Source organism: Carassius carassius, chromosome 46, assembly GCF_963082965.1.
Source record: "Carassius carassius chromosome 46, fCarCar2.1, whole genome shotgun sequence".
Taxonomy (NCBI): domain Eukaryota; kingdom Metazoa; phylum Chordata; class Actinopteri; order Cypriniformes; family Cyprinidae; genus Carassius; species Carassius carassius.
Genome location: NC_081800.1, coordinates 17,593,501 through 17,610,012, shown reverse-complemented (window position 1 = coordinate 17,610,012; position 16,512 = coordinate 17,593,501). Strand labels below are relative to the sequence as shown.

Here is a 16,512-nt window from a genome sequence, read left to right as displayed (position 1 = left end):
ACCCCCCCCCCCACACACACATATATATATATATATATATAGCAAAAGTAGTATATATATATTTCATAGCAATAATTAATTCACTTAATAAACATTTATAATGTTAAAAAAGATTTATATTTCAAATAAATTCTGTTCTATTCTTCAAAGAAAAACATTGCAAAATTATTAAGCAGCATAACTGTTTTCAACATTGATAATAAAAAGTAATGTTTCTTGAGCACCAAATCAGCATATTAGAATGATTTCTGATTGGTCTTGTAACACCGAAGACTGGAGTAATGACTGCTGAAAATTCAGCTTTGCCATCACACAAAAAGAAAATGCAATTTTAAAAAAAATTTAAAATAGCAAACTGTTATTTAAAAATGTTATAATATTTCACAATATGACTATTTTTACTGAATGTTTTCATCAAATAAATGCAGCTTTGGTGATCATAACTAGCAGTGTCCCCACTGCTTTTTAAATACAAAGTGATGCCCATGATTTTATGCTCACTATTGGTTTGCAACAATTGCATGCTTAAAGCAATAACAGAACATAATATTTAGGGGTTCTTTTGGACCTCTGAACTTTCTTGAAAATATTTACATCATTACTAGCTAGTATTTTCAGCAGCTGACTCCAGCAGTTGAAGGAAGGCATGTGCTAATTTAAGCATTAAAGATGAGTCCTCTGAGAGTGCATGTTGTGTAACTGCACTTTCAAATATGCAGAGCAAGAATAAATGGAGGGCAGACGGGAACACATTGCAGCGAACATGGAGGGCATGTCAGTTATGGTGGTGGATGGCATCCAGAGGATGGAGAATTTTGAAATCCCCCATTACACACTCTCCTCCACCCCCAAACTGCAATCTACTAACTCAAACCACAAGCACATGACCAAACCCACTTTTTTTTAACCACACACGCACAGTGTGTGAGTGTGTGTGTGTGTGTGTGTGTGTGTGTGTGTGTGTATGTGTGTTTGTTGGAGGGTGGGGGCCTGTAAAGGAATGGGTGTGTTGTGGAAAAGAGCCCTGGGAATATTAACTCAGAGTTAAAAGTTCAGGCTATTCAGAACCAAACTTGCATCAAGTACAAGACACATAGTCCGGTCCATCCATTCTAATGCTATAATAACTATTGGATGATGCGTTGGTCAATATTTGGTGTTTTTTTGAAGGGTCACATAGTTTTATGTAACATCCTATATCTTTCAAAAAAGCAGTTTGTACTTTGATCCAGATGATCTTTATAAGGCTCTGACAGGAGCTCAAACCCAAAGAAATATAGAGCACACTCTCATCTAGAGGAAATCGTCCTGCAAACTTCCAATGTAGAGAGAGAGGACTATTTTCTGTAAATCGAGGGGTCTTGTTGCTTCTTATCAGGTCGTATCAACCTGCCATTCAGGATTTGCCACCACAGCAGAGGCTGTTAAACTTCAAATGTCATGGTGAATAAAACCCTGAACACTGTGTTTCTTAAGGGGAGGGACGTTGAATTGGAATGACTAAGAGTTTATGTAAGCCGTTGTGGTTAAATGTTTGTAAAATTACAAAAAAATACATAATCTTTGTAAGGAAATACATTAGTGAAGTCACTGCTTACTTTTCCCCCCAAGAGATACCTTTTCCTTGTCATAATCTGTATGCTGGATATTTTTTGGATGTCAGTTATTTAAACTGAAAATGACAGCCGGAACTGTGTAACACCCCACTCCCAATTTGAGTGTTTTTTTTATATGTACCAAATAGGGTGATTGACAAAACATGTTCTCTTTATGGACTAATGGTTTCTAGCAATGCCAGGCTCATGGGTTTGATTTTCAGTGACACATGGACTGTGATATATTTTTAAGAGAGAAATTAATAATTTTATTCAGCAAGAATGCATTGACAGTAAAGACATGTTTTATGATGTTACAAAAGATTTATGTTTCAGATAAATGAGGTTGAATAGAAAAATGTAAAGGGATAGTTCACCCAAAAATGAAAATTAGCCCATGATATATTTATATTGCAATATAAAAAAATGTCCTGGCTCTTTGAAGCTGTATAATGGCAGTGAATGGTGCCCCTGTTTTTAAAGCTGAGAAAGTGCATCTATCCATCATAAAACTACTTTACATGGCGCTGGCAGAGGTGGAAAGAGTACAAAAATATTCTACTCAAGTAAAAGTACCATTACATTAATGAAATTTTACTTAAGTACAAGTAAAAGTACCAGTCTAAAAATCTACTCAAGTAAAAGTAAAAAGTAGCTCATTTAAACTTTACTCAGAGTAAAAATTACTTAGTTACATTTTAACAGTTGGAGGGAGTCAAAATGGGACAGACCAAGGGTGTCAAACTCAGTTCCTGGAGGGCCACAGTCCTGCACAGTTTAGATATAACCCTAATTAAACACACCTGATCCAGCTAATCTAATCATTTAGGTTTATTTGAAAACTACATGATATGTGTGCTGGAGCAGGGTTAGAACTAAACTCTGCAGGGCTACGGCCCTCCAGGAACTGAGTTTGACACCCCTGGGATAGGTCTATTAATCTCAAACTAGTTGTTTTTAATTAAAGGAATCAGTTATTTAGAATAATAAAACATTTGGGTTGTTACCAGGCAAATCAGTATCAACAAACTCATCTTTTAATGCAGAGGAAATGCAGAAAATTCATTGGAAGTGGCATTTAGATGTATTACACTGTTTAGTGCAGGACAAGAATGCATTTAACCTGCAGTTACAAATGCATGAATAATGTTTTGATATACAAGACATAAAATGTTGAATACTCATTTGAAATGATAAGAAATTAATTATTTAAAAAAATCAAAAGATACTTTAAATGTGAAATTAAAATGGCCAGTATGTGTCAGCAAGTCACTGTTAATAAGTGAGTCATTGCGATTGAACCGAATCATTTAAACGGTTGATTCATTCAGGAACGAAACACTGTCACGTTGCTCAGAGACGCAAAACTGCTTTGGTGGCTGTGTTTGGAATTATTTTCTGTTGTAGGAATAGAGCTAAAAAGGCAATATGGTGTCTAAAACGCAAGTCTCTTAATTAACTTGTTTACTGAACTGTTATATATATATATATGTATGTATATATTCATGATGATTTTTGGAGGAAACGATGGCATTCTTTGTGTGATTTTGATTTAATATATGAAATTATATAAATATGTGAATTTTCTGCCCCTATATCTTCAATTTTGTGATCATTCTAAATGCATTTTAGGAGACTGAATCACACAGTGAAAGAACGAACTATAAATGCGCGCGCACATCATTAAAACAAAAATAGCACACTCCTCACCACGGTCTTTTTAGCTAATTTGTGCAAAACCTCTTGCTAAAATGTCAAAGCTTCATTTTAACCACCAATGCAACGATGCAATTATTTAGCTTACCTCTACATTCTTGCGAAGGGTTGATGTCTTGTCGAGATTTTATAAGCTGCTAGTTTGGTCTTCCTAGACAAGTACAGCTTACACTGCATAATAGAGCATACATATGGCCAGGGGTTCACTTCATTTCCTTCGAGTTCAACTTCAGAATATGACGGGGTTTCGTTTTCAGCGGTGTCTGCACCACTAACGCCTGTTTTGTCCGTCTGCATCTTTCTTGTGATTTTAGCGCCAGTTTGCCCTCCTGCCCATTATGCCGTAGTTTCCAGGGAGCGATTTATTTTTTTATTTTTTATTTTTTTTACTCAGTAATTAATGTGTTTTAAAATGTAGCGAAGTACAATACTTCAAACTAAATATACTTAAGTAAAAGTAAAATTACAGATTAAAAAAATTACTTTAAAAAGTATTAGTACACAAAAAAGCTACTCAATTACAGTAACGCGAGTAAATGTAATTCGTTACTTTCCACCTCTGGGCGCTGGGGTGTTAAAAAGGACCTTCTGAAGCGAAACGATGCGTTAGTGTAAGAAAAATAGGGCTACCTTCGACTAGATTTTTTTGGTCGACTAGTAATCATTCATTTGAAGCATTAGCCGACTAATCGCACATTTATAAATAAACCATTTTAATCATATGGCCCTTTAATTGCATACATAGTCTAATAAATGCTCAAGTGCACGCATAAAGCTTGCCACAGTTCACTGGCAGAAGTAATGATTACGAATGTGTCGGGAAAAAACAGTAAAGAGTATACATTAACAATTTAATAATTCACTGATAAACTAGTGCTTTCTTTGTTCTCATTTAAGAGATGAAGTCGACGACACTGACTCGTCATCTCTGCAGTAGTCATGTGCCTGTATGTTTCATATGGATTACATAATCTGAGAATATTTGTCTTCCATTTGAATTGGTATTCTAACATTTTATATTTCACTCTTCCTGATGTATTACAACCGTTAAAGATCTGTGTGACCTGGTTAATTTTATATATATATATATAAAAAAATGTTTTGACTAAGCGAATAATAAAATTTAGTCTGGTTAACTAACGTTTGGTTGCCTATTAAAGAAAAATATACATTTTTAAAAATGTATAAACTGTAATCTCCAGCTTCCGGTCTCAAGCAGGCGCGTTCACGACAAGGTGCTCGAGAGTATAATGCAGGCATGGCGGAAGGCACAACGTAAGCTCTAACACCAATGCATTTTTATGATGGATGGATGCACTTTTTTGCCATCAATAACAAGGTCACCATTCACTGCCATATACAGATTGGAAAAGCCAGGACGTTTTTGAATATGAATGCGATTGTGTTAGTCTGAAAGAGGAATGTCAGATACTTCTAGGATGCCCTGAGGGTGAGTAAATCATGGGCTAATTTTCATTTTTGAGTGAACTATCCCTTTAAGCAGCCTAACTGTTTTCAACATTAATAATAATAAGAAATGTTTCTTGAGCACCAAATAAGCATATTAGAAAGATGTCTGTGATCATGTGACACTGGAGACACATTTCGCAATATTACTGTTTTTACTGCATTTTGATCAAATTAATGCAGTCTTTTTGAGCATAAGACTTTTTTCAAAAAAATGTTTCTTGCACTTTGTTGTACATAAAATAGCCTTATCTGAGGTAGTTATCATGGGTTTTCTTTTCTCCCTAGTCTCTGTCAACAGAAACATGTTTCTGTCAACAAAGATTACTATTTTAAGTCCTGAACATTTCCAAACTGTTTGGTTACATATTGCTAAGCATCTCCCATTTTACTTGTCATATTAAAATAAACAACATGTGAAAGCTCATAAAAATACAAACATATGTATATAATTTTATTTGACGAAAGTCAATTTTTTTGCAAACTTTTTTTGTGTGGTCTATAAAAGCTGGGGTTGCTCAGACAAGGTATTTGAATTACTGTATGCCTGGTTTGAGGTTTACAGGAAAACACGTTTCTGAGGCATGAAAACTATTGAATTCCTGCATAGCAGCTTTGTTATTGTTTTAAAAATGAATCAGCAGAGGCCATTAACTTCTATAAATACTCCATTTAAATATTATTTTGTTGTTTGTTTTGTTTTGCAGATGAGACACAGTCAGCTCCACAGTTAAATGGACCTTCGGTGGCCCCAGAGCCCATGGCCATTTCTGCTCCCCCTACCCCAGAATCCCCCGGTCCTTCTGCCTGTCCTCTTCTGCCCACCCCCACTACCCCTCAACCATCTCCGGCCACCTCCTCATCTCCTGGCTGTGGCTCTTCTAACCCAGAGCAGACTGGCACCGGGACCCCTGGGGCACCATCAGTAACTCCCAGCAACCCTGAGACCGAAGAGGACAAAGCCAAGAAGCTACTTTACTGCTCACTGTGCAAAGTGGCCGTCAATTCACTCTCCCAGTTGGAGGCCCACAATAAAGGTGAAAACTCATTTAGCGACAGCACTTCTAAACTCAATAACTTACTGTGCTGTCTGATTACACAAAACATCCGTCACTGGAGTAAAGAGTCTCCTATGAGTGCTAACAGGTGTATGAATTATACATAATAACAAATGCTCCCTGTGTATTTTCTTGTTTAAGGGACTCACTAGTCTGTACCTGTGACTTTGTACTGCTATTATTTTAAAACTCTCAAAAGCCATTTCAAGTCTCCACAACACAACATCATATGCAGCAATAATATGCTGAAGAAATCACTTTTCATTACAGAAAAACTGAAAATGCAAACATTTGCCAATGGCAGGTGCATTTAGGAAATTAACCAACCATAAATATTTATTTAAATATATATATATTATATATATATATATATATATATATATTGTATTAAATTATAGAAGATTTTAGTATTAGATATTTTTTTCATAGAATACACATCCTACTGTAGATACCTTTCTTATGCAGAAGTTGTGATTTAACAACCATGTTGCACAATAAACAGTTATTAGTAAAAAAAAAACATTAATAAATTCAAGGGTTAGTTCACCCAGATAGCAATATTATGTAATTAATAACTTACCCTCATGTTGTTTCAAACCCGTAAGACCTCCGTTCATCTTCAGTTCTCTCTTCACAGCAGTTCAGTCAGTGTACTGTTTGAGTACATGAATTACTCCGGGATATTGGTTTGTTTGAACTCAGAGGGAGTGTCAGCCACATTAAAAAAGTTAACAGCTTAAGTCATTTGTGGATTAATGCGTATTGGAGACGAGAACCGCTTCAAACGATTCAGTTCGATTTGGTGAACTGAATGATTCATTCGCGAACCGGATATCCAGACTGCTTTGTTTTGAACTCTCTCACACAACAGACACGGAAGAGAAGACAATGCTGAATAAAGTCGTCGTTTTTGCTATTTTTGGACCAAAATGTATTTTCGATGCTTCAAAAAATTCTAACTGACCCTCTGATGTCACATGGACTACTTTGATGATGTTTTTCTTACCTTTCTGGACATGGACAGTATACCGTACACACAGCTTCAAAGGAGGGACTGAGAGCTCTCGGACTAAATCTAAAATATCTTAAACTGTGTTCCAAAAATAAACGGAGGTCTTACGGGTTTGAAACAACATGAGGGTAAGTTATTAATTACATAATTTTGCTATCTGGGTGAACTAACCCTTTAAGAGCAGTCACAGTTACCTCATGGCTATGATTTTGTTAATATAGTTGTCTAATCAAATTAAACAATTTTACTATGATAAAACCATTCATTTTTGTAAGGGTTGTGATGTCCATATGTTTTTGTTGAAGAAATTATAGAGGCTGTAGAAATTCTATCACAAAAGTGTGGCCAAAAATGAAAGATTAAGTGGATATTTGAATGAAATATTTGGTCAATGTTAAACAAGGATTTGATCGTGTAACAACAGCAAAGAGTATCTTCAAAGTACTACTTTGTTAATTATTATTTTAAGAAAACAAAAGCATGGTTAATTTGTGGTTACCATGGCTACAAGAACCCTTATTTTTTCCATAGTAAAACCACAGTTCATTTTTTTAAATAAGGGAACATGGAAACTAAAAGAGAATATTAAGGCAGATGCATTGCTGCTGGTGAAATTACTACTGACATCAAAACACGTCAACGTCGTCGTCAACAGACAAAAAAAGATTATGAATGTACATGAAAATGATACACAGGCTTCATCTTGGGCTTTTTACCTTTATCTTTTCTTGTTGCCGGACTGCTGATGTCTTTTTTCCAGACATAGTTGTGATTCAATTATGATCATTTGCAGTCAGCCGCAAACATGAGGTGAGGGCTGGCACAGATGCGGGTTACTGTAGATCAGAGTTACTGATGTTGCTGTTCCTAATAAAGCTGCAGACAAACAAGAAAATAATATAATTCACAGGATTTTTACAATCCTTTTTTAGCTTTTACTTTAATTTTCCACATGCAGATGTTACATTTTAAATGTTGTCTTTCTCAGTACTTGCTCAAATTACATTTTTATTTTAAGACAATTTAAGAACAGTCTGCAAGATTTATCTTGTTCTGTGAACAGCAGAAATATGCTTTGCGTGGCTCAAAGCAGCTCACAGAGGAACTCAAGCAATTACATCCATTGCTGAAAATCCCTTTAAACTTCTCAAACAGGCATCTTTAGAAGCTTTCACTCTCTCATGATTTAGACACAAATTTACAGTGGCAATTGCCCTCTTGGTGTGCACAAAACGAACAGTTTATCGGTTTTTGTACTGCAGTGCAGCTTGTAGTATTTCAGAGAGTGTTTGATTTCTCGTGGTATATCGAATGCCTGAGCATATCTCGTTCTGCTCTATTATTTACTTTGTGTCAACACACAATCCTGTTTGAAGAGATGAAGGTGGATGTTGAGGAGATTTTTCCGCAAAGGTATACACAACTCTATTTATTATAGATCTCCTCTTTTCTATTTATCAGGGAAAACTGCAGTCATAGTTTCAGTGTGTTTATTTGGTCAGATTAGGAATTTCTCATGTTGAGCCTGTTGATTAAATGGTCTGTTTTCCCCAGGCCAAAAGAAAGTAATGCCTTTACATGAAGTATTTGATAACTGTTTATGTGGTCTGAAAATTAAAAGGCACACATTCATTTGGATACAGGGAAGACACATTAAAGTCCTTCCTCTTGAAACACAACCATGTTTTAAAGTAAACTTCACAAGTTATGAGTGATATCAGGGCATTGTTGCCAACGGAGGGGCAAATTTTAAGTCTTAGTCTGGGTTTAAGCAAGCTATCTGGAATCAGTACAGTCCATTCCCTAAATTAATTATCTAAACCACAGTCAAAATCTAATCATATGTTGTGCTAACAACCACAGATATATAAGTTGAGAGGTGAAGGGAGTGTTTTAGCTTACTTTATTTCTGTAGTTGTATGTCCAGACACCGCTGTCAATTCCTGTTTATCTTTGTATTTCTCAGATGGGATTTACAAGTGACTGCTACACAGTGAGACTAAATATTGCCAGAGTGCATTTTTGAAGAGTACAAATGCCATTCGTGCTTATTCTTATTTTTTATTCTTATTTTTTGCTTTGTCTGTTCAAACACAAACTTAAGATGAACTTTTGGTCATATGAGAGAATTTAATTTTGCTTTTGGTTTGGCAAGAGAATGTGTGGACATTCCTGATGTTAAGAGCAAAACAAAAACTTTAGTTCTATGAACCCAAGCATGTAGACGTCACGTGTTTTTTGTCCATATCTTAGCTGTGTTTTCATTGACATTGTGAGGCCAGGAACATGACGGCAAAACATTTAAGGAGAACCATGTGTTGCACAGCTCCAATCACAGGAAACGGATAAATGATGAGCTTTGTTGTAATGAGGACAGCCCAATTTAAATGTAAGTTTTTCAATATTTTAAAAAGCCAGGCAGTATAAGCCTACTTGATTAATGAATAGTACAGTACAGTAATGTAACCTGAATGAAATTCAAAAAGGATATGATTCACAAGTGCAAAGCATTCCAAAAAAAGAATTGTGTGACTGCCTACATGTGGACACTGGACAGAAAAAAGAAACATCCCTGGCATGAGCAGCTGCACTTGACGATAACTCAAAGTGGAAGATTCAAGAGCCTAGTGGTCATGACTGGGTATTACAATACAGCGGGTAGCTTATATTAAAGGTGCCATCTGTCATATCTGGCAAAAAAATCAAGTCATACTCCACATTCCATACCAGATGGGGGCAGTATGCCTCAATAAAGTGAATTGGTCTTTTCTAGAGTAACAAACGAGAAACGGCAGTCTCTATGCTCCGCCCCTACCTTCACAACAACCCTAGAGCATAGCTGAAGCCTATAAGACAGCGGTTCTCAATTGCAGACCTCGCGCCCCACTGCTCTGCACATTTTGAACGTTTCTCTTAGCGCTTCAGACATTTGTTCTATTCGAACATAAGTGCCCTGCGAAGTGGACATCACGGGATATTCAGCCATGATTCCAGTTCGAAGTGAACATAGCTATATGTTCCAATCAAAGTGCATTGAAGTGTGCAAGACGTGAATTTAAATTGTATTGATTTACAGAGGTATATGATGTCACAGCTGTCCATGTTTAAAGACGCTGCACAGCACAAATCAGTGAATGAATGTTTCGATGTGAGGTAAACAGATTTCCCCTGCTCAGAGAGTAGGGAGCAATGAACATTTGAAAAACAGTTCATGCACGGAGTTCATTTCTAACGAGCTGATTATCTGAATCAGGTGTGTTAACAAAGAGAAACGTGCAAAATATGCAGAGCAATGGGGCGCGAGGACTGGAATTGAGAACCGCTGCTATAAGAGGACGTTTTGCCTCCAGAGGAACGTTGGATGATGTCAAGTGATTTTGAAACATGACAACTTCAAGCTACTCCCCTTCACCTTTACCAGTGAATATGTTCATATTCGTTTTGTTCATATTACATTGAGTTGTATATACACATTATTTGAATTAAATTAATTTGACAGACAGCATTCTGTCAACATCATTGGTCAACATCAGACAGCTGATGTTGACCAAGCTAGCGCCAACCAACGTAACCAGAGCTGCCAACTCTCAAGCATTCACTGTGAGACACACGCAATTGACTCTTTTCACACGCTTTCACGCCACACATCAATTTTCTCACGTACAGAAAAACCACAAAGCAAAGAGGACACGGAGACCAACAGACAGAGCAGGTTACTTATGATATAAAAAAAAGGGTAAGTTATAGCTAGCTAATTATCAAACGCAGCTACGGTTAGCCATCGCTAACATTAGCACGTTTATAGAACAGCCTTCGATACATTTCTATGTTATAACTTCCCGGAAAAAAAATACACAAACATATAAAACAAACTTCTAGCGAAATACTAACAGCATCTAACTTACCAATCCAAAAGAAATGTTGCAAGTTCGGTGTCGAACCTCGTTTCTTTCAGGTCCATCAGTTGTCTCCAGCGATTGAAAGCAGTGCCGATGTTTACTCTGGTTCGGCTCCTTTTCTTATCGGATTTGATTTGTGATTCCGAGCGCGGTTGTTTCCCTGTAGCGGGTGGTGGTCTCTTGCCAAGGGCTTAAGTCATCCTTCCGCTCTCTTCCCTGAACTGAAATGAAGTAGTGGGCTGTACTTTCCACACGATTGACATCAGGTTCAGGTACGCCCACAAGGCCGTGCGAGTTATTCGTGTATTGCAGGTTGGCTGGTGGTTATGTTGCCCGCATACCGCCTCCCATGGCCAAAACTGGTATTACGACACCTGTCGGGCCGGGGCTAGTAATGCTACTGCTAATTAAGGTTGATATCTCTGCAGCACTATAACTTGACATTTTTTTAATGACATCATCGCCCTTATTTCTTCTCATACTTTTGATGCCTGTAGGTCATTTTTTGTATATTTTTACCTCAATTTTTGCACATGGCACCTTTAAAGTAAATGTTATTTATTTATTTTTTTTATCAAAATACAATATTCTTAAATTTTGTATTATCGTTGTTACTAATATTATTATTACTTATTTATTATGTTATAGATTTTTTTAATTGGGGTTAAAAGACATCAGAAATACCTAAAAAGACAAAATTCAATAATCAAAAAAGACATTTATAATAATACAAAAGATTTCCGTTGTTTTTTTTTTTCTTAATGCTGTTCTTCTGATCTTTATCAAAGAAACCTGAAAAATGTATAACAATTTACACAATATATATATATATATATATATGATTTTGTACACTCGTATTTCTCTGCACTCCTTAGGCACTAAACACAAAACCATTCTGGAAGCCCGCAGCGGATTGGGCCCCATTAAGGCGTACCCTCGTTTGGGTCCAAAGCCCAGTGGGGAGCAGGGAGGCGGGGCCACAGACCCCAATACTCAGGAACGCACCTTCCACTGTGAGATCTGCAATGTGCGGGTCAACTCAGAACTGCAACTTAAACAGGTGAGCGAGGGTCATGGTGTTCATCATTTTTTTCTTTTAAATGCTTGTCATGTTGTTTTTACATATATATTGTAATGAGCGACAAATACTAAATTAAATTTGTTTCAAAATTGGTACAGGTGCATCTCAATAAATTAGAATGTCATGGAAAAATTCATTTATTTCAGTAATTCAACTCAAATTGTGAAACTCGTGTATTAAATAAATTAAATGCACACAGACTGAAGTAGTTTAAGTCAATGGTTCTTTTAATTGTGATGATTTTGACATGCCAACCAGATAATCAAATCAAAACAACTGCAAAGGTTTCCTGAGCCTTCAAAATGGTCTCTCAGTTTGGTTCACTAGGCTACACAATCATGGGGAAGACTGCTGATCTGACAGTTGTCCAGAAGACAATCAATGACACCCTTCACAAGGAGGGTAAGCCACAAACATTCATTGCCAAAGAAGCTGGCTGTTCACAGAGTGCTGTATCCAAGCATGTTAACAGAAAGTTGAGTGGAAGGAAAAAGTGAGGAAGAAAAAGATGCACAATCAACCGAGAGAACCGCAGCCTCATGATAATTGTCAAGCGAAATCGATTCAAGAATTTGAGTGAACTTCACAAGGAATGGACTGAGACTGGGGTCAAGGCATACAGACTTGCCAAGGAATTTGGCTACAGTTGTTGTATTCCTCTTGTTAAGCCACTCCTCAACCACAGACAACGTCAGAGGCGTCTTACCTAGGCTTACCTAGCAGAAAGAAGAACTGGTTCCTCTTTTCAGATGACAGCAAGTTTTGTATTTCATTTTGAAACCAAAGGTCCTAGAGTCTGGAGGAATGGTGGAGAAGCTCATAGCACAAGTTGATTGAAGTCCAGTGTTAAGTTTCCACAGTCTGTGATGATTTGGGGTGCAATGTCATCTGCTGGTGTCAGTCCATTGTGTTTTTTTGAAAACCAAAGTTACTGTACCAGTTTACCAAGAAATTTTGGAGCACTTCATGCTTTCTTCTGCTGACCAGCTTTTTGAAGATGCTGATTTCATTTTCCAGCAGGATTTGGCACCTGCCCACACTGCCAAAAGCACCAAAAGTTGGTTAAATGACCATGGTGTTGGTGTGCTTGACTGGCCAGCAAACTCTCCAGACCTGAACCCCATAGAGAATCTCTGGGATATTGTCAAAAGGAAAATGAAAAACAAGAGACCAAAAAATGCATATGAGCTGAAGGCCACTGTCAAAGAAACCTGGGCTTCCAGACCACAGTAGTGCCACAAACTGATCACCTACATGCCACGCCGACCTGAGGCAGTAATTAAAGCAAAAGGAGCCTCTACCAAGTATTGAGTACAAGTAGAGTAAATAAACATTCTTTCCAGATGGCCATATTGGTCTTATGAAGTATTCTAATTTGTTAAGAATTGGTGGGGTTTTGTTAAATGTGAGCCAAAATCATCACAATTAGAAGTACCAAGGACTTAAACTACTTCAGACTGCGTGCATTAAATTTATTTAATACACAAATATCTCAATTTGAGTTGAATTACTGAAATAAACAAACTTTTCCACGACATTCTAATTTATTGAGATGCACCTGTATGTTTGATATGTTTGCAGCATATATCAAGTCGAAGGCACCGAGATGGTGTGGCAGGAAAGCCAAACCCCCTTTTGAGCCGACACAAGAAGCACAGGGGAGCTGACTTTGCAGTAAGTGGTAAACAATTACGATATTAGTTACAATTTAAATGTTGTTGCATACACAACAAGTTATCTTTGATGAATGGATATCAAGTTACAGTATGATATTGTTGGGGCATTTTTCTCTTCATGCAGGATCTCACCAAAGCGTTGGGCGCTGGCCTCTTGCCAAGTCCTCTGGCTATTGCTGCAGCAATGGCAGCAGCCGCCTCCTCCAATCAGCTTGCTCTCCGCGCAGCAGCCCCCACCCACCATCCACATCATCACATCCTGCAGGGTCCGCCTCTCAGCCACACCATCTTGAGACCAGCTCCAGGGCCCATACGCACATCGCATGGTCCTATTCTGTTCTCACCATACTGACTTCGCCCTCACCCCCCCCCCCCCTTTGTCCAATCACAGCCAGTCTGGAGCCTCACCTCCAAAAGCACACTGTGAAGACAAAAAAATAGTGAAACACCACAGCAATGACAAAAATCGGCCCATCAACAATAACGTCAATTATTAACTCAAGCAGAAGGGGGCGCATCCATGAAGGAGGGTGCGACTGGCGTTCCAACCCTCTTTCCATCTCTGTCTCTGTTTGTTCGGATCGAGTGATTTATGAATGGTCAAATGCGGAGATTGTTGGAATAGAGCAATATTGTACGCTGAGTGCATCTGACGTCCTTGTACCTTCCCTCTATTTCTACTCATACTGTGAGGTAGCAGCAGTCACGTGGTAGCCAGACATGCTGGAATGAGTTCTTTCTGGACACCCAAAACACACAACCCAACACACAAAGACTACAGATAAATGTTGTTCTGAAAAAAATGCACCCTTAACCCTATGCACCTTGAGAAACCATCAGTATGCTTCTCAAAGTATTCACTGTATTCAACTAGTCTTGTCTGGCTTTGGCATCTTTGCAATAGCATTGCAGTTCCACCACGACAAGACTCAGAGCAGGGGATTGTGGAGAAGGTCTAAGGATTTCCAATACTTTTTGAATGCTGGCTCGAAGATTAGATGGCGGCGGCGAAAAGCCTGACTTCATTCAGTAAAATTTCTCTAGGGAAAAGGAGGGATTCAGAAGAGATACTCAAGATTCCTTTTGTGTATCACTTTTTACATCCGTTAGCGCTAGGAGCGGTTGACAGAAAAACCCCAAGACCCCTGTCTTAGATTTTAGAAAATCAGTAGACATCTATTTATTCTATTGTGTAGCATCCCTTATGAAAGGAAAATATATTTACCAATATATTTCTTAAAATATATTGTGATATATTGTAATATATTATTTTCCCTTTTTATTTTCTAATATATTATATATTTGAATACATTTAATAATATATTGATGATACATATATTACATAATATATTGGAAAATATACAAATGATTGCCGCTTTCAATATATTGCAATATATTGGAAAAAATAAATATATATAAGAATATATGCTTAATATATTACATGATATTTTCCAATATACTGCAATCTATTTTTGTTTCATAAGGGATAGTTTAGTTCAGAACATCCAAGCTGGTTGACTTTAGAAAATATTCAGAAGTGTACATAGAGGGTTATGTAACTGCTGATAGATCCTGAAATGACATGGACGGGTACTTTGAATCTCAGAGAAAGGCAGGAAACCTAAGCACACTCTTGGACTTACAGTACATACAGGCTACTCTGTTCATTCTTTCACTGTTATGTTCGGTAGACATTATGCAACCCAAAGCAATACGGCCCCCTTCTGTCTGACTTCCGCATTCAGTCTCACAAGACAGCCTGAGCCTGCATCCCACAAGGACGGACACCACAGGTCAGCCACTCCAGCGGATGCCCAAGAGTCTACAAAAATGAACAGAGAGAAGACGCAGAGGAGGTCACAGAGGTCTTGAATCTAAAGCCATGCAATGCATATAATTTTTTTGTTCTTTTATCATGATCAATTAATTGTTTTGATGTAGTTAGTTTTTATTTTTTGGGGGGTTCATTTTCATAGCACACTGTTACGTTGAACAAATATTGTGGAAATTCTGACAAAAACAAAAAAATTTAACAAAAGAAAAAAAAAAATTTCTATGGAAATTGAAAACCTGCACTCGGGTGGGAACTACGTGTTGTAGAAATCATATCTGGAGGATGTAAAATACACATAATCATAAACATCAAACTAGGGCCTGTCGTGTTGATGGAGATATGTGACGGTCCACTAATAAGCAAGGTGCGACACTGTCTTAACATTGTTTGGATATTGCAATGCAATAAGCAATTGTCATTTGTTGTAGAAGAGAATTTATAAATGGATCTGTACGGCTGCTAATAGGCCTCCATGTTCTTCCACAGAGATAAATTAGCCTTTTCAGTACAAAAGCTGGGCGTTTTAAACAAGAAAGGGGCACCCACGGGGACGGGCCCTTCATATTAAAGGGTCTTTTCTCATCTCTGAGTGGTAGATGGGGTATATCTGAACACAAACAATGTGTAGTCACTTTTTTGTTTGTTCGTGGCATTGTTTGCATTGTGTGAGAAATGTCATGATAATGCCATCACTTCAAGCTAACTGTGGTTAGCACCCACCATTGTGCTTTGATGGAACTTTACCTCTATTTCTCATTAGTTACAGAGGCACTAGTATGGGTGCTGTAGTTTCATGTTGGTGTGTATAGTGCAGTGTCGTGTGTGTACGTATAGATTCCGGTTCTGGGAAACTTGCGAATTAATGATACTTCACCAAAAAATTTAACTTCTGTTGTCATTTACTCACCCTTGTGTCATTTCAAACCTTTTTCAACAGGACAAAGAAAGAGAGATTTCTAAAAAATAAAATAAAATAAAATAAAAAACAGTTTCTAGTGACTAGGGAACAAAAAAGCAAGAAAGTGTTTATGACTCTTATGTGAAGTCTTTTGAAGAAATAACGATTTAAATAATAACTGCAAACTCATTGCAGTTTGAAATTCACAATTGACATTGAAATTCACATCATTAGTGAAACTCCATTTTATTTATTTTTTGTTGTATTTTTTGGGTG

General features: G+C 37.3%; 1 protein-coding gene across 4 annotated transcripts in view; it reads left to right on the top strand.

Moving 5' to 3' along the window:
• The window catches only part of LOC132129378 (zinc finger protein 385A-like), a 106,656-nt gene extending 92,252 nt beyond the window's left edge, over positions 1 to 14,404 (top strand). For all 4 annotated transcript variants that reach the window (XM_059540957.1, XM_059540956.1, XM_059540955.1 and 1 more), the window contains 4 exons: positions 5,486 to 5,815; positions 11,623 to 11,807; positions 13,410 to 13,502; positions 13,629 to 14,404. In XM_059540957.1, coding sequence (XP_059396940.1) covers positions 5,486 to 5,815; positions 11,623 to 11,807; positions 13,410 to 13,502; positions 13,629 to 13,856 — 836 coding nt within the window. In that variant the 3' untranslated portion in view covers positions 13,857 to 14,404. The remainder of the gene's footprint in view (positions 1 to 5,485; positions 5,816 to 11,622; positions 11,808 to 13,409; positions 13,503 to 13,628) is intronic.
• Positions 14,405 to 16,512: the final 2,108 nt, after the last annotated feature.